The sequence below is a fragment of the Brachyhypopomus gauderio genome, chromosome 9 (assembly GCF_052324685.1).
Source record: "Brachyhypopomus gauderio isolate BG-103 chromosome 9, BGAUD_0.2, whole genome shotgun sequence".
Taxonomy (NCBI): domain Eukaryota; kingdom Metazoa; phylum Chordata; class Actinopteri; order Gymnotiformes; family Hypopomidae; genus Brachyhypopomus; species Brachyhypopomus gauderio.
The window spans coordinates 17,531,423-17,557,252 of NC_135219.1; the positions used below are offsets into that span (position 1 = coordinate 17,531,423).

At 40.3% G+C, this 25,830-nt stretch overlaps 1 protein-coding gene and 1 long non-coding RNA gene across 2 annotated transcripts; both read right to left on the minus strand.

Moving 5' to 3' along the window:
• Window positions 1-2,550: 2,550 nt before the first annotated feature.
• On the minus strand, window positions 2,551-5,928 carry LOC143522513 (uncharacterized). The gene is made up of 3 exons (XM_077016226.1): window positions 5,823-5,928; window positions 4,390-4,452; window positions 2,551-4,200 (listed from the first exon to the last, which is right to left on the minus strand). Exons 1-3 carry the CDS (start codon window positions 5,854-5,856, stop codon window positions 2,801-2,803), a joined length of 1,497 nt encoding a protein of 498 aa, XP_076872341.1. The 5' UTR covers window positions 5,857-5,928; the 3' UTR covers window positions 2,551-2,800.
• A 9,751-nt stretch (window positions 5,929-15,679) lies between these two features.
• Window positions 15,680-17,255, minus strand: LOC143522514 (uncharacterized). Its single transcript, XR_013133036.1, has 3 exons — window positions 17,041-17,255; window positions 15,825-16,020; window positions 15,680-15,748 (listed from the first exon to the last, which is right to left on the minus strand). It is a non-coding gene; the product is annotated as an uncharacterized LOC143522514 (long non-coding RNA).
• Between the last annotated feature and the right edge of the window lie 8,575 nt (window positions 17,256-25,830).

A 25,830-nucleotide genomic window follows, 5' to 3' on the forward strand; every position in this document is an offset into this window, starting at 1 on the left:
ATTGCACCAGTTAGAGTTAAAACCATGCAATGTAAGCAGAAAGCTCCATGGAGAAATGATCCTGCAGTTCAGCACCAAAAAAGAGAATGCAGAAAGGCTGAACTCAGATGGCGTAAAACCAACCTTCACGTACAAAGATTTTCAAAGATAGGCTGCGTGATTACAATAAAATAATGTGCAAAGCTCGACAATCCTTCTTCTCTAGCATTATTAACAATAGCAAAGTGCTTTTCACTATGGTTGACAGACTAACAAACCCACCTACATATATGACCCCTGAGCTAGTTTCAATTGAGAGATGTAATGAGTTTGCAAAATTCTTTAATACTAAAATCCATAATATCAGACAAGCCATCTGTACGCCTACATCCACCAATGAGCCAATTTTCTCTCCAAAACCGGAGTTGTATAATCCAGGTTCAGAAAGTAAAAGTCCTCACCAGGATTTTGCTCAGGCTTCCTGGATTGTGTTGATTCCACTAATTTTACATGGATTGCACTAATTAAAAAAATCTATCAAGCTTGAGCAAAATCCTGGTGAGGATTTTTACTTTCTGAACCTGGATTATACAACTCTGTCCAAAACCACGCAAAATGTTCAACATGTCCCAGTTTAGTACTATTAACGAAGAAGGTTTAATTGATACAGTGAGTCATCTCAAATCATCCACTTGCAGCCTTGATAATGGTAATGACCAACCAAGTTTTTAAAGAATGTCTTTTCCGCAATATCAATGAACATTCTTCAAATAGTGTGACAGAAATGATTGATTATTGACTAATCATCATTGATTAGATCATGTTTAGTTATTATAAGAGATCATTATGAACTTTATGATTTAGGACATGTCCATTCTGACTAAGCAGAAGGACTACAATAATGAAGTAGTGTGTTTCAGTGTAATCATGTACTTATGTTCAGTTCATATTATGCATGTGTGCTATACTGTGACCCAGGTCAGGGAGAGTGCTGAGCGTAAGAGCACTCTGTTAACTGGTAGTCACTAGGCTACTAGTCTTGGGTCATTTAGCTTTCTCTGTGTTCAACTGATACATCAGTTGCTTCCGCTAACTCTAGGGAAGTCCATATTAGGAGATACACACATGTGAGACAAAGTAGCCTGCTGGACGCTTATGTTTTGGAACATGCTGTGCTAAAGATAACCTGCTGTTAGAACTGCTGAATTGTGTTTAAGATTGTATATAAGCAGGGGGACTGCCCCCCTGCCTTCAGAGTTGTCATGCTTGAATGAGACTCTCGTGTCTGTGTCTGTCTTTGTCCTATTTATATATATTTATATTTTTGTAATAAATTAATCATTTAACCACGTCTGAGTCCTCATCCATTTCCAGAAAATTTCTACGACAATAGTAAATTCTTCACTCATGTCAGGTGTATTTCCGAGTGCATTAAAAACTGCAGTTGTGAAGCCTATCTTGAAAAAGAAAACTCTAGATGCAAACTTGTTGAATAATTATAGACCAATTTTTAATCTACCCTTCAAGGTAATTATGCACTTTCTGTCCACAAATAGCTGTCTAGACCAATTTCAGTCTGGCTTCCGACCTAATCATAGTACTGAGACTGCACTCATTAGGGTTATCAATGACATTCGGGTAAATACAGACTCAGGAAACATGTCTGTTCTACTACTGCTCGATCTCAGCGCTGCCTTTGACACCATTGACCACAAAATTCTCATAGATAGACTTGAGAACTGGGTTGGACTCTCAGGAACTGTCCTAAAATGGTTCATACCTTATGGGGTAGTCTGCGAGATTAAGCACTAGATCTGGAATTTTCTGTCTTGAGGCCTTAGGGCCCAGGAGGAGAACTTCTGTCTTGTTCTCATTAAGTTGGAGGAAGTTTAGAGACATCCAGCTTTTAATATCTCTTACACAGGCCTCAATTTTTCCTAAATTGAGCTTGTCGTCATGTGGGAGTAGCGTTTCAGGCAAGCCTGCTGGTTCTCGTTTCCGAGAGTAAATATGCACTATTTACTGAAATTCGTACTATTTTATTATTTAGAACATTCCTTTATTGTTAGAATTAATATTAATTATACATTTTTATATATTAGATATTATATTTTTATATATTATATATAAATTAGACTTGCCTTTATTTATAAATTCTGTATATTTACATATTTCAGTATAAGAATGTCTAGAAATCCAGTTTGCAATCTGCAATCTAGAAATAAACTGTACCAAAATCATACCATTGCAAGCACTGTTTTTATTATACAATAAAAAAAGAACAATAATAAAAAGACAATTCTGGCGTCCACATCTGAAGCTGTGGAATTGATGTGGACGGTGCTCACGGCTTGAGAGCGGGCAGTTTGAGGGCGGGCAGTTTGGTGCTAGGCGACAGGGCCGGGAGGGGCGGAGAAAGGCCTTGGCCACGAAGCTTCAGCCTCTCGATCTTGGGTCGCCGTAACTGGATCTTCTGCTCGGTCTTGTCCTCCGAGGTCAGCTGCGTAACTGCCCTCTCTGCCATTGCTGTGGTCACAGGGTGACAACGAATCAAAAAGTAAGATACTGGAAGGGGGGAGTTTTTATATAAGCAGCCTTTGACTGTTACGCTGCTAATAATACAGCCATATAAATAGCACCTTCCAGTGTTGAAAAGACATCCTTGAATTATGCCGCTAATACAAAGTATGAGAAAGTCTTAGTATGTGTAGGATGAGAGAAATGTTAGTTGTAAGAACTACATTGGTCATAACAAAGCAGCTGTCTGCCCCCATTTTTTTCCACTTACTCTTGCGTATAGAAGGTGAAGTCACTCCTGGAGTTACTGATTCCTGGTCTTTAGGCCCATGCGGTTCATGAAGCCCATTAAAGACCAGTCATCTCTGGTAGGGGAGGTGTTGTGCTGCAGGCTCTTAAGGGGGACCCCGTTGGCTTCATTCTGCTGCAATGTGGTCAACCTCGTGGTCTCTGTCTCCTCCACCTTCTGCTGCAGTGTGATGGACATTGTGGTCTCTTTCTCCTCCACCTTCTGCTGCAGTGTGGTGGACTTTGTGGTGTCTTTCTCTTCTCCCTGATTGGGAACAACAATGATGGAGCAGTCAGTGGCTGAAGTGGTCTTGCTGTGTGACTTTGGAAAGGGCCGCGTCCTGATGCGTCGGACCAACTGATTCTGGAGATTTTTTCTCAGTCTGTTCTTCAATTTTCTTGTGAAGGCCACGATCTTGGAAATATTTGGCCTACCCCGAACAGCTCGGTTTGAGAGATGCAGTTGCTTCGAGCATATTGGAAGCTCTCCTGCCGGAGAGGGTGTAGCTCTCTCCTGTGCTGTGTTTTTTTGAGTGCTCTCCTCATGCATGCCTCCCAGGCCAGGTGAGTCCTTTACCGCACAAGTTCTCCATGATGTTGGTGTCTGCAGGTTCTTGCCTTTTTTGTCACCTGAGTCACCTTTACTTGGTTTGGGTCCAAGCTCATGGAAAACCTGGATGGACTGCGCCAATTGTTGAACAAGTTTCTTTCTACTTGTCTGGCTCACCTCAGTGGGCCCAGCGTTTGTGGCAGCGGATGTTCCTGAGGTGACCTGTTTCCTGTTTTTTCCCTTTCCCTGGATGGTCCTGGCAACAGCCTGTTCAGCATCTGCCCTCTTTTTTTTACTCTCATTCTTATTATTGGCACCTTTCTCTTTCTTTCTCTTACTAATCTGCCTCTTCCCTGCATCTTTCCTCTCATGTTCTACTGGACTCTTACTCTCACATCTCAAATCTTCTCTGTTGTTCTCTTGGCTGCTGGCCTTCCTCTTCCTCTTGCTGTGTGCATGTGATGATTCAGGGTCTCCCACCATCACTGACGTCTTAGGGACTCCGAGTTCTGTGACGTCCTTTCCTGTGGTCCAGTCATTGTCTTTATGACCTAATCTCTTATGTTGAGGTGAATTGCAGGACCCTTCTTCCTCTATCATCTTTCTGAGTCTGGCTTCAAAGTTCCCAGGATCATACACATCAAAACTTATTTTACGCTTTGCCTGGTCTGTCCTGCTCTCCTCCTGTTTCCTGAGTGGGACAAAAGTGCTCTGTGGGCTGGGCATGGTCTGGAGCTGCTGACTCTGGCCAAAGGCTGAGTGGGGGAGTCCTCCTAGAACCATCAGGTTTGGTTGTGGGTAATTCCCATAATACGTCCACGGAGACACCAGTGGGGGAACCACACCTCCAAATGTTGGGATGTGTCCTATCCAACAGAAATACTGGCATTGTAATATTGTGTTTTCACAAATTTAAGGTGGATGCATTGTTGAATACAAACGTATATACTTTAAAACATTTACATTGAAAGTTAGCATCTTAGGATATGTGTTTCTTAGTCAGTTTTGATCTTTGTAATGTTATTATTAAGGCTTCGTAAGAAATGTTAACCTACCAGCAGCTCTGACAGGATGGACTGGAATGTTCTGGACAGGGTTACCCATGAATAGTCCATTTCCTGTTCACAAATTATATTGATTCTTAAATTATATCCAGTCATCTTACAACAGTTCTCAGGACACTTATTTTTTTTAATAGATAAGAATTACTATTTGCAGGGTTGCCAACTCTCACGCATTGAGCGTGAGACACACGCATTTAACCGTCTTCACACGCTCTCACGCCACACATCCGATTTCTCACGCTGAAAAAAAATCTAGTTTATTTACCTCTGAACAGTCCTGCACGGATCCGTTTTTTGAGACCCGCACCCACCCATATCCGCAGAGTACAGCACCCACCCACCCGCGAACCCGTGGTTCAAAGTTAAATCTGTACCCGCCCGGACCCGTTAATATTTTACCCATTACCCACCCGTACCCGTGAAAAATCACACAAATCGAAAGTATTGCTATAGAGCACTTTATTTTACAATGCGCCTCTGAAAAAACGTCAGTACAACACAAAATAAAATCTAATGTTGCGGTGCAGGAACAGTAGGCTATTCCTATCTAAAAGTAGCAACTGGTAAAACGCAAGAAAATGTATGTAGCCAACCGGTGCCATAACACAATGCAAAACGAGAGGGAACAAATGCCAGTATAACAACTAAATAAAATCGCATAGGTTCACAGTGGTAGTAGTTTCCTATCTGCTGTGGTGGGAGCAGCACGCTAAGTTCTCTCTCCTCATTTTTCTTTGTTCTAGCACGGCCACCCATTTAGCTTTGAAACCACCAAGCAAGCTACAATAAATGCCCGGTACTGCGTTATAACCAGCCTCTGCTCATGTTTCCGCTGGAAAAGAACCGAAGTTTGGGTATTACCCCAGAACGGGTGAAGAGTAAAGTTCAGCCCGCTCTGGCCAACGGAGCTACGGTATAAGTAAGCTCCCCTGAGCTTCGCCACCACCATCGGGAGGCGCTAATCAGGCAAAAGGTAACACTATGTTCATTACGTAGCAAATAAAAGCCTACTAAAAATGACCACATATTCATGTGCTACCCACCCGTATTTAACTTACCCGCCCGCATACCCACCCGTAAAATTGCGGTATGTGTAAAACCCACCCGTTTCAGCATATTACCCGACCCGGTGCAGGACTCTACCTCTGATCCATATGATTCAATGAGTTACTAGTTCGCTCTGGCGCCAACCACTGGCGATCGATCGATCGCGATATAATACTTAATTTGTATCCGTTTTACACCCCGCCCGGTGACAATTTAACCCGCCACCCGTCAACAACTTACGTTCGCAACCCCGTCAATAATTTACACTCGACCCCCCCTCCAAGTTCAAATCTCACTCCAAGTGAAGTTCAGAAGTTGGCAACCCTGTATTTGTCATTTTACAAAAGAAGAATACGTGAAATGGAGTCTCACTATACCTGTGTACAAAAGGTGGTTGTCATCAAAACTCATATCGAAAACACAATCTTAATCAAAAGTACAAACTTTTGAGGTGAGAAAGTTCTGTTTGTAGATATACACGTGTGAATAACATTTATATGGCGCGTTTTTGACGCAACAATTGATTTCGAACTAAATGTAGGCTTACTGTTGTCATAGTAATTTATCAACAGAACAGTGCTCAAGTGTTCTATTGATTAATTACCATGGCAACAGTAAGCCTACATTTAGTTCGAAATCATTTTTTGTTACAAAATAAATGAAGAAAATTCAAGACATTCATAATGAATATGCTTTAATACGGACTGTGTCTTCCGCCAAAAAGTAGTTCCACAACAAGTGAACTGAACAGTTCCCTGGCCTACCTAAAAAATAAAATAATGATTAACTACAAGACAGCTGCTGATACTGTAAAGCTCACCCTTTGTAGTGCAGATAGAGCCATATAACTGCCTAAGTATTAAGTTTAAGCTCAGCCTTTTCAAATGTTCCCAAATTGACCTTAAAGTCATTTTGTAAGAGCCAGTCCATGAAACACTTTGTAGCCCACTTTGTCAAATTCTATTTTGTTCATTTCGAGCCAGTTCCAGTGCGTTCAGTTGTTCTCACAAACGCTAGAACACTTAGAACACTTCTAAACCAATCAGATTGTGAGGTCGGAACTAATTTGTATAAAATCCCTATAGCGCACGGCCTCGAGTGGATTATTCTTTTTATAAAATACAAAATACAATATAACAAAATGCTCCAATGTTTAATGATATGAAGTTGATTTGTGTGTGCAGTAAATAATTCTTATAGTTCTTCTGTGAAGTAGTTAGGGTAGTTTGGTTATGGTTTCCATCTCACGACATTTAAAGAGTAAACAATTAACATTTCTACTGCGCGTGATTTAGAGACTCTGGTGCTCAACCGGTGTGACGCTCTTCTTTGCTGGTACGGCAGTGGTGCTTGACTCTGGGAACCTTATTCTGAGGGGGCGTTTCACTGGCCAATTCCCTATTAAACAAACTAAATAAATTATTCTATAAGAGGAACAGTGAGTAAGTGCACGAGTGAATTGTAAATAGTTTAATATTTGCCCATGTAGCTGGTGATTTTAGTAGACATGGCTGTGTCATTTCTGTTAGCTTGTAGCATCAATATTTTGATAGCTAGCTAACTAGCAAAAATAATTTCAAAGTTACCAACATTGTCAGCTCAAACTGAAAAATGTTTGTAAATTGTTCTTAGACAATATATTAAAACATTGCTTAGCATAATACAATTTTTTTAGCACCCCGTTTAACAAAAATATCCCCTCAATTGTATTTTCATGTTTCACTATGCTTTCGACAAGGACTTACAACCAGAAATTGCAATGCTTTGTTTCAGTGTGTTAGTGTATTAGACTGGAGAGACTACCATTAACTTCTGTTGTGACTTCATCATTCCATCTGTAACTAGGAGTTACGTTTATTCTGGCAGCACTTCACGCCACATGTCCCTGCTGTCCATGGTGCTGAAACCTCAATCTCCACAAACAATCTGGCTCTAGTCAGTCATCTTACATCTTACAGTCATCACCACACATTGCACTTCTCCCTGAGATTCTTCTCTCAATACAGCTTGCTTTTGTCCATATCACAGTATGACAATAACACAATCCCTCTCAGGACTTCTCACACCCTCAGGTGTTCTTGAGTCTTTGCATTCTGCCTTTAATGCCCAAGGCTCACAGACATTGGAAAACTACATTTTACATCACATCACAGATGTAATTAACAGCATTTCCATGATCACCTTTAGGTTGACTCTCTGTTGAGGGCCTATATACCAACAAATTTTTATCTTCGAGAGGGACCTCAGCAGTTAGTCTTACTGATCAATGTTGTCAAAACATCACAAAATGTAGCAATTGCTGAATGTACAATGTGTAGAATCATTTTATTCTTGTTATATGAACACGTAGGCTAAACGATTGCATCAGATCAAAGACATACATACCCAGAGATCTTGTCATTATCAACCTCTTCTCCAAATTATGAATATAAAAACATTTATGTTTTAAGTTGAATCAGTCAGCTGATCTAAGGCTGGCTTAATTGGGTAGTGTATGGGGCCTAGGATGTGGTTGTTATGAAAATATTTTTTTCTTCATTATAGCTCTGAACTCTGGAATATTGGTGTGCTGCAGGAAGTAATTCAAGGCTGGTGTCCCTTGTTTTGGAATGTGGTTTTCCTTCTGCAAGTGGTTCGTCATCTGTTCAGGAATTCATGCAGCAAACTGTGGTTGTAGTGGACTGATGCATGTGTGCATTTTCCTGGTGCTTGAAAACAGAACAAATCACACCACCACCACTCCAGACCCAATCAGGGAGGGGTTCAACTCATATATGGGTTTAGCTCATTCAACACATAGATGTTAACATGACAACACTCTGACAACAATATTAGAGAATTAGAGACATACATAAAAGAAGAAGTGATGTGAATGATAAATAATTCTAATCTTATTCTTAAGAGCCCTACACTTCTTGATGGTCAATAATAGTAGTCCAGGACTGTGGAAATACAGCCATAGCAGGGGGGAATTCGGGGTGGTGAGAGGAGCCAGGGCAGTGGGTTGATCCTTCCTCATAACTGGGTAGGCAGGAGGTGGCTGGCTTAGGGGGGATAGCAGGAAAGGCTTGTCTCTCCGCGTCTCAATATTTCTCAAGGGCAGCCAATTGGAAAAGAAACAGGGGCGATTAGCTGTGCATGGGACTATATGTGGGACAGAGGACATTTAAACATTTCTAGAGTGTGACAGCAACTCCAGCATTAAATTATTACAGCCCAGCTAAAAGGGCAGAACCAGAAATTAACACAGACGTGGGAGCATCCTGAGACATTGGCATCCATCCACTACACTGTCAACCAACTGCTAAACTAAATAAGTAAATGTTAAACCTAGACTTAAAGATTGAGACTGTGTCACAGTCCAGTTAGTTGGGGGATCTTATTAGAAAAGGCTCTTCTACTTGCTGTTACCTTATTAATTATTGGAACTAATAAGAAGCCAGCATGTGATCATAGTAGATGTGGGGGTTCATAGTCCAGTAGGATGCCAAGATTTTGGGCTACTGAGCCAGGTGTAATGGGGTAGTCTGCCAGATTTAGCATTAGATCTGGTATTTTCTGTCTTGCGGCCTTTGGGCTCAGAAGGAGAACCTCAGTTTTGTCACTATTAAGTTGGAGGAAGTTTAGCGACATCCAGCAGTTAACATCTCTTACGCAGGCCTCAATTTTTCCTAATGTGGATTTGTCCTCATGTTTGGCTGAAATGCAAAGTTGGGTGTCATCTGCATAGCAGTGAAAATTGACACCATGTTTGCTTATAACTATGCCCAATGGTAGCATATATAACGTAAATAATAGTGGATAATAGAGATGTGAGTTGCCAGGTTATTTTTTTTACTTGAGTTGAAGGTTGCTTTTTTTCTAATTTTTTCAGAGTGAGGTTATGCTTTTGCAAATAATAAAATAATAATTTAAAGGCTTTTAACATATTTTACCCAGGGGTGCCAATATTTCTGGAGGGCGATGTATCAAATATGGGATATTGTCACAATTTGTGACAAAATCATCCTTCAAAAGTTATTCATGTAGATTATTTTCAAAAACCTTTGCTTATGCACATTACATGACTGACTGGTTGGCCCATGAATAATTGTTTACAAGGAAAATAGTGAATCCCTCAAATTATATACTGGATACATTCAACCTAAGACATGTTAACCTGTAACTCACTAATAATGGTTACATGAGTAACACTGAAAGTAAACCAGAAGACAATATGACTCCCTTGCAATTAAAAAACAAAACGATGTTCCTGATTCACTTCTTGTTAAGGCTCCTTATTCTGTCCAGCTGTCTGTGGTCTCTACTCCAGGGAGAAGCACTGGAGACCTACATGATGGAGAGTAAGAAAGAGGCAGAAAAGCAAAATAAAGACCAAACACGGTTCAGTGTTTTTCTGAGAAATGAGTGATGTGTTAGGGTTACACAAATCTCAAAAGATGAAACATCAGATGACCTGAAAACGCCATCCGTATTGATGGAAATACCCTTAAACTCTCTGCTTACCCCTGTTTGCTGCAAAACACACACAGAGTAAAAATAAGTAAAAATGCCTTTAGAATTAATTTTACAAAAAACTCACGAATAAGTCTAAATGCAATCAGGCAGGAGGAAGCACTAATATATAATAATAAGCACTAATATAATAATAAGAGGAAGCAAAAATATTCTGTACTGATGACGCTGTGCTGAATTACCAGAGGACATGATGATGAGTCTGATTAATGAGACAAGCTAGTTAAAACCATTTATAGTCCAGACTCTTAGTTACCTTAATGGCATTTGATATAGAAGAGATGATGTTGCACCACGTGACCAGCGTGAATGGTCCATGTAAGGTTCTCTTTATGTCAAGGAACTTGAAGGTGCAGATCTTCTCTACTGAGAACCCCACAGGTTCATCAGGTCCCTCGTCACACAGCAATATTTCCCTGAGGCATATTAAGTAGCAGTTCTTCATCTTACATCTCATGAGACCTGCCTCATCATTTTATAAAGTTTGTTGTCTAAAGAGGTACATTCACAAGCACTACACTGGCTAGTGGGGAGCAGTGGATGCACCATTTTTTTCTTGCGTGAGACACAGTAACATTTTGTCAAAGCTACGAGCTAAACAGAAGAACTGCTTTGCTGTTGGCTGGTCAGAGGTCCAACATGCTACTGCACTGGTGTCTTTATACTTTGTTTTCCAAATAGTTGTAAGTAAGTGTGTCATACAGTGGGGAAAATAAGTATTTAGTCAGTCACCAATTGTGCAAGTTCTCCCACTTAAAAAGATGAGAGAGGCCTGTAATTGACATCATAGGTAGACCTCAACTATGAGAGACAAAATGTGAAAAAAAATTGAGAAAATCATTTTGTCTGACTTTTAAAGAATTTATTTGCAAATATATTTGCAAACTGTATTTATTGTGTATGTAATGTGTAACAGTGTCCTGTGTCATAACTACATCTCTGCTGTTTGTAACAAACCAAACTGTGAAAATCGGGTAAAGATTCGCAGAGTTGTGATTATTATAGTTATATTATACTCAGGGCTCTCAAGTTTTGAATTCTTTTCAGAGTGTGAGAGTGGGTGGCGAACGTAAGTTGTTGAGCGGGGCGGGGGGGGGGGGGGGGTGGTGAACATTGTTGTTGTATTTCGCGATCGATCGCCAGTGGAGGGCGACATATATATATGGATCAGAGGTAAATAAACTAGATTTTTTTTTTCGCCGTGTGAAATCTGAAGTGTGGCGTGAGAGCGTGTGAAGACGGTAAGATGCGTATGTCACACGCTCAATGCGTGAGACTTGAGAACACTGTTATACTCCTTTTTCAGTACAAATATATGTACTTGGAGCGCAAGGGAGACCCATCCAATATGGCGGCCACCTGTTACGTCAGCGCCAATAGGCGGTGTCAGTCCGTGAAGCGTCTATGTATATTATGTCTATGGCACCATCCACCACTGGACATACAAGCACACACACATTCATGCACACACACTCACACAACTCTTTTTTTGAACATCAAGAGACACACACAGTCACACATGTACAAATGTATTGGCCTTCAAATGTACTTAAGTACTGAAAGTAAAAGTAAAGGCTCTAATATTTAGCACTATGAACTGCATGAAAAACGATGGTAAAACTAATCAGCTCTTAGGGCGCACTCACACGGGTCATTCACAGTAAAAAAAAAAGTGTCTCTTGGTCTCTGATGGGTTGGCCACCCCTTTTCATCATTTACCTCTTGCCCCTTGGCAATATATTTGGCTCATATAATATTGATTTACACTGCTACGCAGATGATACCAGCTCTACTTATCTGGTAAACCAGGCACCTGTTCCCACGCTCATCCCTTTCAAACTGTCTATCTGAAATAAAAACCTGTTTTGCATCTAATTTCCTAAAACTTATATAGTGATAAAACTGAAATGTTGCTCTGTGGTTCAAAATCTACAATATCTAAAGTTCACAGTTTCTCCATGCCAATTGAGTCTGGGTGTCATCCTAGATAGCACTTTATACTTTCACTCGCACATCAGTAATATAACCCAGTCTGCATATTTTCATCTGTGTAACATCAACCGTCTATGCCCCTCCCTCACCCCCCATACTGCATCTATACTTGTTCATAACCTTGTTACCTCCCGTATTGACTACTGCAATTCTCTCCTGTTTGGCCTTCTGTATAAGTCCCTCCATAAGATTCAGCTGGTTCAGAATACAGCTGCTCGTATTATTTCTAAAACTCCTTCATTCCAACACATTACAACAACTCCACTTCAACAACTCCACTGGCTTCCTGTTAAATATAGAATACATTTCAAAATCTGTCTCTTTACATTCAAGGCCATCCATAATCTTGTCCCCCCATATCTGTCAAATCTTCTCAATATTGCATCTTCCTCCCTCTCGCTCAGATCCTCCTCTTCCACTCATCTCTCTGTGCCTCCTGCTCGTATGAGTACCATGGGAAGCAGCTTTCAGTCGCTCTGCTCCCAAACCCTGGAACTCCCTCCCACCTGACATCCATAAAAATTGATTCTCTTCCTCTTTTTAAATCTAGACTCAAAACTCACCTGTTCAAAATAGCCTATTCCCTGTGATTTACTTTATTGTCTATTGAGTGTTGTGAAAGGCGCTTTTAAATAAAATGTATTATTATTATTATGATGTATACAATGCTAATATCGGAATTATTTTAATATACACAAAGAAGCGGTTTGCTGCGAGATATTGTTAGGTTTCTCATTAAATGGCTTCAATAATATCTAAGTATAATCATGCTCTGGAGCTCTGTTCACTGAATTCCAAACACATGTTCCCATGAAGCTCAGCCAATCAGAATGAGCGCTCCAGGTCCTTCACTAACTCCGCCCCTCACTGTCTCTGCTCTTTGCAGGAGCTGGAGGAGAGCTTCCACATTAGCAGGATGGAGCAGATCGCCTTTGAATTCAATGTGCTGGTGTCTCTAGAGATGGTCCTCTACCTGCCCGAGAGCAGGTCACAACGCACTACCACCTGAGCCTTCCAGTCCCAGCCAGCCCAGCCAGAACTGACGCCCCCTTTGAGTGGGTGTGGTTTTGCAGACCGGCCTCAGGGAGGACTTCAGCACAACACTAAGTGCTTGTGGGTTAAATTGAACATTTGTTCTTGCTTTTTGTGTTTGTTTTTGGGTCTTATGCGAGGGTAATTAAATGACAGTAATATTAGCTAAAGCACTTAAATCAACTCCAAACACTCAAATAATAAGAGAGATTTCCTTAAACCTCTCTTTAAACATTATCTGTAGAACCAGCCTGCGCACCACGGACTTGTGCTAACGGGCCACCCAATGGAGGATGGGTTCCCTTTTGAGTCTTGGTCCTCCCAAGGTTTCTTCCTAATCCCCACCACCATAGGGAGTTTTTCCTTGCCACTGTCGCCTTGGCTTGCTCATTAGGGATCTGGACCCATACGATTGTAAAGCTGCTTTGTGACGTGTTGTGAAAGCTATATAAATAAATTTGACTTTGACTATACAACAAAAATAACTTCTATGTTTAATTTACAGTAGAACTATAATCCACACACTGAAACAGCATATATAATTTACTATAGCTATAAATTATTATACATCTAAGCATTCCTGCTTTTAACCTATTAATGGTGATTATGTGTATAATTTTATGCAATGTATGTTTTTTTTTTTTAATAGTTTGTCACTTGTACTACATCACTGTCCCACTAGTGGGCAGTATTTGACAGGGAGCTGTGTTGAGACCAGAGACCGTATGTATATATATATATATATATATATATATATATATATATATACATATACTCTCAGAGGGCCTAAAAATATTCTTAAAACATAAATATATATAATATAATTTATCCAATTTTATTTAATCCACTTACAGTTTGACAATCGACATCTAAACAATTAGAAAAATATAAGCAAATACATTATTCACCCGTGTCAATCCAGAATTAGACAGATGATGTAATGTGAATTATGGTGATTTATTTATTTATTTTTTCTCTAACCTTAAAATGATCCCTTTAAGGTCACGGGTCGGCAACCCGCGGCTCCGGAGCCGCATGCAGCTCTTTATCCCTCTGATGCGGCTCAGCTTTTGAATAGAATTAATGAGTATTTAATTAACGTATATTATTTTTGAGACTTTAAAAAATGTTCGGGTGGAATTTCACAAATGTCCGGTATTTACTTTCGCTTTGCTTGAGTGACATGTCATCGTCACTGAAATAAATTTCCAATTATTTTGCTTTTGTGGCTCAGAGTCAAAAAGGTTGCCGACCCCTGCTTTAGGTCATGCTAGTCTGTAAATATTGGCTGCAATGTTAAGGTACAGTGCAATATGATTAATTGTATAAAATGCTTTCACTTTTATATGTAAAATTGACACAACACAATACAACATTATGTATTTCTTAACTTTTACTGTATTTGTAAAAAAAATTAATGAATACAATAGTAATACAATTGACAGAATAAATTGAAATTGTTTTAATTGTTCATGAGTTCATGTCTTCATTATGATTTTCTATTGCTTGGTCATAGAGAGGTATTTTGGCATGTAAGTGTTAAAGAAAAACATGTCACACCTCCTTTTCACCTCTTCTAATACACTGCTATCTCTCTAAACTCACTGCACAAAGATATCATCATGGGCACAGATAACTAAATCACACCACTGCATACCAGTAATCAATAACTGGAATTGGATTTGCCAATAATAACAATGGCTCTCCTTCAATTTGTGTAGGCCTTGTGCCACTTTGAGGAATTTGCAGTCTACATAGCTTTGTGCATTTGGGCACTTAATTTCAACAAGCCCAAATGATGGACGCTCAAGTGTGTCATATACAAGTCCATCAGGTGATGCACCCAGCCAAGATGCATCTGGATGAATCACTAGCCCACACTTGGTCAAGTTCAAGTTTTTCAGAACTGCATAGTCCTTTAAGGCCCGTTTCCATTTCAAGTCCTCTCTTCATGTGTGCTGTTTGTCGTGTCCCTCGGATTATCCTTTCTGCCAGGCTTTCTGCAGCACCTGGACCTCTAACGTGGCTCACCTCTCTGAAATGTGAGGCAGTCACTCTTTCTCTCCTAAGTGAATTCCACTCAGGTGTAGCACTTTGGGATCTTGTTGCCTCCTCAATAAGGTGTGACTGTGACAAGGTCACAGAAAGTGAGCTTAGGTGTAGCTGTTCTTGGTGTGTTGGCACAAATGAATATTCAGGTGGGCTTAGATGGTAACATTCTAGTGGCAGACTCGGGAATGGGGGTGCATCCTCATGTATGACAACACTGTCAGATGGAGGTGGTGGTTGTTGATAGGACAGTACACTGCCAACTTGTACCTTCCCAAAGATGGAGTCCACAAGTGGCTTGTCAGGCGAGATGTTCATTGTGCAGATGAGTGGAAGAGAATCTGCTTTCATTCCAGCGTAGACTGGTCCAGGATTGAGGGTGGCCGGGTGTGGGAGCTCACCGCTGTAGCCCTTGAAAAGTGTACTTCTGAAATAAAAGAAGAGTGAATAACATTTATTTTTACACATTGTAATCTGTTCACCAGCACAACTGATTGTGAATCACATATCACATGTCATCTGAAGTACAACGAGGCTAAATTAAATCTTGAAGAGAACAGGGTCTTATCAGATGATCAAAAGCATTCATTTTTTTTACCACACACTGTAATCTGCCTATTAAATTTGGTACTACATACCTAACTCCACTGGCTGTAGTAGCACCTGGTTTTGGCTTTAGGACAACCATGGCATCCACGGGTCCAGGCTTCACCCCCTATTAATTTAAAAGATGGTGTTAGTAAAGTGACTGTGATACATTAACTAACATTAAATAATGAAATAAGACAAACCATTGTTGGTGGTTTATGCCACTTCTGTTCTGTCTGTGTGCATGAAAGGACAGGAGGGATCGACAGACATGCCAGATTCAGAATAATGAGCAGTCTGGAAAAGCAATGCAACCAAGTGTTTGCAGATTCCGCAACTAGCAACACAAGAGCAGTTGCTCTTAATGAGCACAACTGGCATTGAATCACGTAATGTCATCTGAAATACACAAGAGGCAAAATTTAATATCTTGAAAAGAAGACTTCAGCAATGTCAATAGGCGCAATATCTGTCCCATCATGTTGGTAGTGGTGAATGTCACTTGTCTATTGTCTCATGTAACATTTGTGCTGTTTTGCATCACTCTTAAAACACTTGGCTATACTGTCTTTCTATTCTACAGTGTTGTGCATGGTTCAATTTACTAGTTCACTGAGCAACTATAAACTAAATATATTTTAGATTTAAACTTCATTTTCACTCCAGATGAAATGCTTACACATAGGAGTGAAACAGGCCTACTTATATTTATATTATTTTGTTGTTTCCACCACCAACAACAGAACAGTGCAGGTTTTACTTCAACTGCTTCTTGAAGAGTGTTATCAGAATATGTTAATAGGTATAAGTGTTGCAGCCATATGTTAATAAAGAAGTTAAGATGAAAGATTTGAAAGACAGATTGACAGATTTTAGAAAATGCAGTTTGAAGAATAGCTGAGGTGGACTATATTCTGCTTTTGAGTCATAGAGGTAGATAACAATAGCTCGAACTGTAAAATAAACTCCCATTTGTTTACTATAGGCAAAATAGACTGCTAATGATTCCCACTCAGCTACTCTGCATTTGGCTACCATTGTAAGCTTTGAAAACCAATGCCTATGGTTATCACAGCTTACGTGAAGTAAGAGCAAGGATAAAAGATTGAACTTGTGTTGAACTCACTTTTGAACTTGTTCAACAGAACTTTGAACGTGACACTGAACAGAACTCGTGTCATTTTAACCAGTCCTACTCTCAGCTGGTGTGGCGTATCTGTTTTCTTCATAGATCTGTAGCAGTGAGCCCTCACTGTTATCTCGTTAGCCTTACTTTTGCCTGATACTTCCATCAGAAATACAAACATGTTTTAAAAAGGCATTTCTAGTACTAGGACAGGTTGGTTCGTTACTAAAAACAACATCACTTCATTAGACTGCCACCTCAGGCTAGCTAGCTAACTAGCGTCGGCCACTTACCTTCAAAATTGCAGAGGTAGGATGAAACGTAGAACTTGAAACCCTTTTCAAGTTGACTCTGTGTCGTTGTACTTGATGCTCTGACAATACGACGCACATCGTTGACGGTAAATTTCGGGAACTCCAACAGGCACCTTGTGAATTTAGACTCGGCCATGACATCGACACTTCCGCATACCAACCGGAAATACGGTACCATCCTGACACCAACGAGGAAGTGGTGCGTGCACCTAGGCCAATCAGGGCAAAACCAGTTTCAAATGACAGCAAAATTGACCAATCATATCTTCCCTCTTAGTGGGCGGGCTTAACTGTATGATAATTTCTGCCCGCTGTGGCGACGCTAGCTGTCGTTAGCGTTATTATTTATTTATTATTTACTTTTTTGTACATATGCTACTCAACTTGTTTAACTCTGATTCCTTGTATTACCACTTGTGCCTTGTTTTTGTTTGTAAGCGATTATTGTAAATAAAGGTAAAAAAACAAAAAGGTTATTGTAGCAGCCTGGCTGAGTTGGTGTTTTGGTTAGAATAACAGGAAATTGTGATATCACGTGATACTCAACTTTGGAACGTTTGGTTTAGAATGTTTGGTTGGGAAGGTGGAATGTTTGGATTCAGTTTTGATGCTGAAAAGCTCAAAACAAGTCGCACGACATTTTGCTGAGAATTACAAACCTAAATAATCTAACAAATCTTTCTATTTTTTCTAGATCTTTCTCTCTTTCTATTCTTTCTATTTTTCAGGTGGAGAATGAGTTTTTACCCCAGGACAACTGACCAGCCAAGGCCTGGACAGGAACAGAACCACTTCAAAGACACACCAGGTTTTACCACTCATGGTGAGAAAAATACATTTTCATATACTGTACATCATTTTATACTTCTATGTAAGACAGTATATTAATTCTTATGAGTATGGATTTCCATAGGCTTATTCATAATAATTAAAAGTTAAATATACCCATTTATATAGTAGGTTTCTAAGGTTCAGAAAAATAACATGTTTATTTATTCTAGTGATGACTGTCAAGCTCTTTATTTCATGTGTACAGGATAATGTAATTAATGGAGCATGGGTTATTTCTTTGATTTCTTTGACTCAGCACAATTTTCATAAATCCCACCATGTTACATATATGTATTAACATTGTCCATGTGGCCATGGAAAAAGCAAATAAAAATATTTTTTTTTAAAAAAGAAACAGATTTCTAACATGACATCACATTCTTAAGCATTCTCCCCACATTCTAATGGCATCACATGGCACCATAGCCCTTGTTATAATCACTTGTTCATTGGGAAACACTTACAAGGCATTTGAGCCTCACTGGGAGGCGTGCTGGGTTTCACTTTACCTGCTGTGGGATTTTCAGGTGTGCCCTACAACCCCCAAGCGACAGTGATCCACACGGATCCCTGTGGACCAGCACCCTTCCCTCACAGAAGGACGGCGGGACCCTCAGATGTCGGCCATGTTAACATCCCTGTAGAAGGACCACTCCACACTGGTACTGTGTAACACTGAAGATTACATGCGTATTCAACAAACCAAATAATCATGCATGATGAAGTAGAAATAAACATTTATTACATTTGTTTGTAAGGACTGGCAGAGGTGCAGAACCATCAGCTTTCTGCACATGACCTGACCAGTAAAACATCAGTTTTATCAGAAAATATGACATCACATATTCTTCAACATTGTAATGAATTCACATGGCACTGTAGCCCTGTGATATGTTTGGTGTAGAGTAGAGCACTTTAGAGTGGGCACCTTGACGACCCACATACAGTGTGGGTGTACTGTGACACTCTTTATCTGCTAGGCGGTTGTGTTTAGTCTAAGGTGATAATGCTTCGAATCATTGTTATACCAGCATAGTATAATACTGATAATACATGTATATGGATTACAGATGTCATTTTTCACTATTTTAGTACACCCCCAAACAATCTAAACAAAACATTGTCATGCTGCTTTGCTGGTTTCTGATACCTCATCTGGACTGTCTAGCAGTGTCAAGCAGAGGCGAGATGTGCTAGCCATGAGCAGAGCTAGGAGGTACTGTAGTTTGGCTCTTCAGTATCTACCAGTATCAGAATTAAAATAATTCTGAATTGTGCCAAAATAATTAAATTAGTGCTGTCAATTCCAGGTGCCGCGATTAAAAGTCCTCACCAGGATTTTGCTCTGGCTTCCTGGATTGTGTTGATTCCACTAATTTTACCTGAATTGCTAATTAGAAAATCTAGCAAGCTTGAGCAAAATCCTGGTGAGGACTTTTAATCGCGGCACCTGGAATTAACAGCACTAAATTAAATTGAATCAAATTGTATTGAAATGTAAGATTTCATGATGCAATGAACTAAAAGAATCATAACTAAGCTAAACTAAAACTGGGTCACACATATACTGAAGCTCTGATAAATGTCTTCCTGCTTCTGGGCTCACGGATGCCCTGCTTTCAGTTATTCAGTACTACTTCATTGTGCTGCCATTACATGAATTGTAGCAAGATGCATATGAGAAGTTGCCGTTCTCGGTCCATCTTGCTTGAATCATATTTCAGTGGCACTTTCAGATAAAGAAACATATGCAACGTAGTACTAAGGCACTGAGAAATGTTATGGTGAGGTAATTTCTGCTAATGTCCTTATTCACCCATGCAGGTGAAGTTGGCTCCAGCAGGTGTTCTAAACTGCCTGTGCTCACTTCACGCACGAGAGTGACCAGGTCAGGACTGATGAGGCCTTCTCCGCCCACCATCACAATGTTGCCTCCACTCCCCAAACCTGCTGGCCGAGAGCCACTCCGTGCCTTCAGGCCTGCCAAAGGTGAGCTCACTCTTTTGCTCTCCTGGAAATGGCATCCAAACCATTTGTTGCAGCAACTACAACAAAAAAAGTAAAAAAAAAAAAAAAAGTATTAAAAAAGCAAAAACTGCTTTGAAAGCCCTATAGGGGAGACCGGGTATGGTTGTAACATGGGGAGAGTTGTAACACCATCAGTTCCACTGATCACGGATAAGATAGGAGTCATATGATCATTTCAGTATTTACCCAATTCCTCCCTGATCCCACATGGTGAATATCAAGGCTGTAAACAGGCACATGCCGATTCCATCGAGAAAAAACTGAATGTATTTCATGTTCCATTCTTTACTTTAGCTGTGATATGTTTGGTGTAGAGTAGAGCACTTTAGAGTGGGCACCTTGACAGCCCACATACAGTGACACTCGTTATCTGCTAGGCGGTTGTGTTTAGTCTAAGGCAGGGGTCTCCAACCTTTTTGAGACTGGGAGCTACTTCTTGGATACAAATTATTGCGGAGGGTTACCAGATTAGAACGCATCAATCGAACGAAAAGTTGGTTGGGGGGGGGGGGGGGGGTGGCGAGGCGAACGAAAGTTGCGTGTAATAATAATAGTAGCAAAAACATGACGTGGCGACTCATGACGTGGGTGACCCCTGGTTTATTCAATATTGACGGCAGCCTAACTTTTTGATTGACAGCTAATTGAGCAATAGCAAACGAGAGAGAGTGTGTTATAGTGAATATATGTACATGCCGTTACTTGACAACGCGTTCGCGGAGTGATACAGAGAACGAGAATACCGTGCTGTTATCACACATATCTGCAGGGTTAGAACACTTCTCAACCAGTCGGATTGTGAACTAACTGTTGTATAATTGGCGAATAATCATTTAGTGTTAGAAGGGGAGGGACAACTGTGAATTTTGATTGGACATGAATTTAAGTAGATTTCTCGATGGGACCAATTAGGTTTACAAATTTATATGTAATTCATTGGCCCTTTGGCGAGCTATTCGGAAAGGGGTGGCGAGCTACTGGTAGCTCGCGAGCGACGTGTTGGAGACCCCTGGTCTAAGGTTATAATGCTTCGAATCATTGTTATACCAGCATAGTATAATACTGATAATACATGTATATGGATTACAGATGTCATTTATCACTATTTTAGTACACCCCCAAACAATATAAACAAAACATTGTCATGCTGCTTTGCTGGCTTCTGATACCTCATCTGGACTGCTGCCAAAGCATATATCTATTAATCTTTGTAATCTATGTAACATGGCTTCTTTAAGTATTGGGTATCACCTGGCCAGCGTTAAGCAGTGGTATGCAGCAGCAGTCTGTGTGATATAAGGAGTTTGTGCTTTGTACCTACTTCTGTTGGCAAGGACAATGTGAGCTTACAAGCAAGACTAGACTTGAATGTTTTATTGCAGTCAGTTGATTGTGCCAGCACCCTACTCCCCAGAATGCCAATCCCACATGCCAAAATATCCATTATCATAATCTATTATTATTTAAAATGCAGTATGATCTGCAGGTCTTAATTTCATATGCTGGTCTGAAGATTGAACGTGTCCTCTACAGTTCTGTCTGTGTTTCATGTCCAGGTTCAGTGGAGCCTCCCCAGCTCCACTCTCCAGGGTGGAGGAGAGAGAGAGTGGGGAGACTTCACGGGAGCAGCAGACATCTTCAACCCTTGCTCCCAGACATCTTCGAAGCAGCTAACCCCAGTGATGCTGGTAGAGGTGACTTATTGATGTTGGCTTTACTTTATATGTCATTGAAATACCTGTACAAAATGTAGAATTTATAATGTTGCATCATTTGTTTTGTGTTAAAATATTGCTAAATACGATATTTGGGAACAAGGAGATCAGTTAGTCAGAAACTTCACTCAGGTGTCAAGTGAGCGGAGCTAAACTCATGAGCATGGATGCCCTTTCCCACGCAGGTTTGCCCAAATCCAGCCGCTTGCTACCTGGGAACCCCCCCGGGTATTTCCTACTGCCCTCCTACCCTCTGGCCACTCTTCCGGGAGTGCAGCGAGATACAAGCCCTCGGCGCAGAGACCCGGGCCCGTGGAGGGACAGTACTGGTGAGTGCATGGCTACGTTGCTAAGAACGTGCTAGGCACACACAGTGAGGCATGGCTGGTTATTTGGGTGCCCGCTTAAGTTAAGTTGGTCTTGCACTAAGCTTGTCTTGCACTTGTTCCCACGTCAGTGGTAAATTGATGAGCAGATCTAATTTTGTGGTCATATATTCTATATGAATTTAATTTTAACCAACAAATGTGCATATACGTAGATCATTTATAGTCACCACTTGTCAAATGTACAAAATACTTAAATTCAAATTTGATGATCTTCATCTGACATGGTTTCACTCAGTAATGGAACAGTGTCTAGCAGAGGCGAGATGTGCTAGCCATTAGCAGAGCTAGGCTAATGTATCTACCAGTATCAGAATTAAAATAATTCTGAATTGTGCCAAAATAATTAAATTGAATCAAATTGTATTGAAATGTAAGATTTCATGATGCAATAAACTAAAAGAATCACAACTAAGCTAAACTAAAACTGGGTCACACATATACTGAAGCTCTGATAAATGTCTTCCTGCTTCTGGGCTCACGGATGCCCTGCTTTCAGTTATTCAGTAGCTACTACTTCATTGTGCTGCCATTACATGAATTGTAGCAAGATGCATATGAGAAGTTGCCGTTCTCGGTCCATCTTGCTTGAATCATATTTCAGTGGTACTTTCAGATAAAGAAACATATGCAACGTAGTACTAAGGCACTGAGAAATGTTATGGTGAGGTAATTTCTGCTAATGTCCTTATTCACCCATGCAGGTGAAGTTGGCTCCAGCAGGTGTTCTAAACTGCCTGTGCTCACTTCACGCACGAGAGGGACCTCGTCAGGACTGATGAGACCTTCTCCGCCCACCTCCCCAGTGGAAGCCCTGCAGGAGGAGAAGCCTGGCAGGAACCTCCACCTGGACCTCGCCCTCATACATGACCCAGATGAGGAGCCAGTGGACAAGGAGGAGGTCAGTAGGAACATATATCATGTTGTACATAGTTGGAGTATCTCAGTCTCAGATGCATTAGTTTAACTAGTAAGTAAGTAAGTTTATTTATAAAGCACATTTTTTATGACGGAGTCAACCAAAGTGCTGTATAGAGGCTAAAAAGTACAATATATGCCCAACTCATAAAAAAAACATGTAGAATTTTACATAGCATAAAACATTTAAAATACATACAAATACACCAACTGATTACACCAACTGATACAACATAACTGATAGATTTCTTTGGTTGCTGCCTGCAAATGTTACTCAAGTGTTGTACTTTCTGGATTTTAATGCATAAACACAGCATTGGTCCTAATATAAGCTGACAAACCTAACGTCTACATAATAAAGGCCCTGTAGCATCCCAGTATTAAATCTGACCATGCATGCGATATGCTTTGCTTAGGTGTCCAAATATGATGAGATGATGTTTCCTTCTGCTGATGCTACATTTGCGTTTATCTCAGTTGTTAAGGATATCAACATAGTCCTAGCACTATGAGAGGGAGCATTGTCTGGTTGAGAGTATCCATCTCCCTTTGGGTATATGGTGGCTGTGAATAAATAAATGAACCTAGTTAAGATATGAAGAGTTTGGTTCCAAAATGCTATATCCATTTTGATCAATTTGAGTAAAAATGTGTTTTCTTTAAGTGGTAGGCTGAAAACCACAGTTTTTTGTTTCAAACTATCAAATACCATACTAAGGTTAAAAAAACTCAAACGAATTAAATCAAGATTTTAATATTTAAAGATTTATTTTTAAAAAACAATTCATTTTTTCACAAAACGCAATAAATCCATGCCATGTTTTTTTCAAAATGTCTTATATATCCTTTGTCATTAATAGAAATTTTTTTTGACTGAAAATGTGCAAAATACAATAATAAATAACTGTAAATTATACATCTTAATATAATAGTTTGACCATTGGGCCTAAAAACACAAATTCATATAATATATAAATTAATATTATTATAATAACCCCGCTCCTAGCTTGGTTATGAACAACCCCCAGCAAACAGTGTTTGTACATGAGTCACAGAGCTAAATCTTTTCCACGTTTGATAATTTTGCGAGCTAAATGTGCGCACTTTAGCCAGTGCATTTCGCGGCGATGTAACGATTCTCGGTTAGGGGCTGGATAGTATTGTTGTATGTACTTGTACTTGACGGATATAGTGGGTATGGGCAGTTGCACTTGGGCTGACAGACTCTTTATTTTTCAGATGATGAACTCCCTGCGCCTCTTGCGTAAAAGAGTGGCTAAGAAGCGGGCTAAGGTGAATGCGAGTGGCAGAGAAGCAATGTTGCCTCCACTCACCAAACCTGCTGGCCGAGAGCCACTCCGTGCCTTCAGGCCTGCCAAAGGTGAGCTCACTCTTTTGCTCTCCTGGAAATGGCATCCAAACCATTTGTTGCAGCAACAACAACAAAAAAAGTAAAAGAAAAAAGTATTAAAAAAGTAAAAACTGCTTTGAAAGCCCTATACTACAAACAAAAAGCCCCTGCTGATCCTCTTGTACATTGCTATACCTGCACCCATTAACATTGTTTTTCTGCACCATGAAGAAACCACTATGAAACCAGAAGTTATATTTGAGATTTTTGATAGAGTATGTGTTAATATGTATTGGGCTTTTCAGGATCTCAAGTGCAAAGCACCAGGGCGTCCCCTGCTGACGACATGTCTGAAGGAGTAATTGGCAGAGGTTGGAATTGGTTTGCTGTTAACACTGCATTACACAACACAATGTTTTAAATCTAGTTCTCCATGTTGAATAATGTTTTGCTGTCTTCAGGCTGATTTGAACCAAAGTTGAGCTGATAGCCCTAAAAGTCCTAGTCAGTTTGTTTGGGTACTTCTGGTAAAGTGTGAGTGTGAGTGTCTTTTGTTTTATGGTGTCTGGTAGTTGAGTGCCTGTCATGCATTTATAGCAGTTAACACTTATTGGGACACTTGTAAAGCTGCATGGGGCAACAACTGTTGTAAAAAGCGCTATATAAATACATTTTGATTGATTGATTGATTGGTATTCCTCTCTAGATGAACTCAAACCAGGAACTCCCCGGAAGGATCCCTACTCGCAGCAGACTTTACGGCCCTTCTCCAAACCAGACCTCGCTCTCGCTCAGAGCTTCAGTCTGCTTAGTTCTGATGACTGGTAAGTCACACCTGCAAAATTCTGAAGCATTTGGCTAGGGCAGGTTAAACAGCAAGTCATTTATGGTGTTCTGCATATATGGTAAGTATGCATGTATTTAGTGAAGTTTTTTCCTCTTTGTCCCTTTTCTTGTAGCATTTTTTCTTGCAGTAGCCGATGGTTACAGTGTGTGTCTATGTCCAATATCTTTATACAGGGAGAAGAAAATTGAAGGGTTGATGTTAATCCGTAGATTGGCTCAGCATCACTCTGATGTGCTTGGCAGCAGGCGTCATGATGTCTGCATTGTTCTTATTCAAGAGGTAAGCCACTAGATTTGCTGACTGTGTATCGGTCTGAATTCTAAAATTGGCAGACACCATGAGCATGTACATATTACAGGTGATGTTGCTGACAAAGTCAAGTCAGAGTTAGCATAGCACTTTGAAATTCCTTTTTTATAAAAACATTTCTCATCTAATTGAAATTCAGATGGCATAGCTAACTGTAATTAGTGATTAAGGTATTTCCGCCTACATAACACATTGCAGTGGTGGATTATACTTATTACGATGGCGGTGGCAGTGTTGGATGTGGCTGAAACGAGCTGGAACGTCGTCTTTCCTGCAGGTGCTGCACCTGCGCTCTGCCGTGTCCCGCATGGCGGTGGTGTCCTTGAGGGAGTTGTACTCCAGCCTGCAGAAAGGGATGGACCAGGAAGTGGAGGCTACAGCTAA

Excerpts from the sequence above, each read along its gene's own strand:
- LOC143522513 (XM_077016226.1), bottom strand. The coding sequence starts at position 5,856 with ATGAGTTTTGATGACAACCACCTTTTGTACACAG. Across the intron at positions 4,453-5,822 it reads CAACCACCTTTTGTACACAG|GAAATGGACTATTCATGGGT; the intron begins GTATAGTGAGAC and ends ATTTGTGAACAG. Across the intron at positions 4,201-4,389 it reads CCATCCTGTCAGAGCTGCTG|GACACATCCCAACATTTGGA; the intron begins GTAGGTTAACAT and ends TCTGTTGGATAG.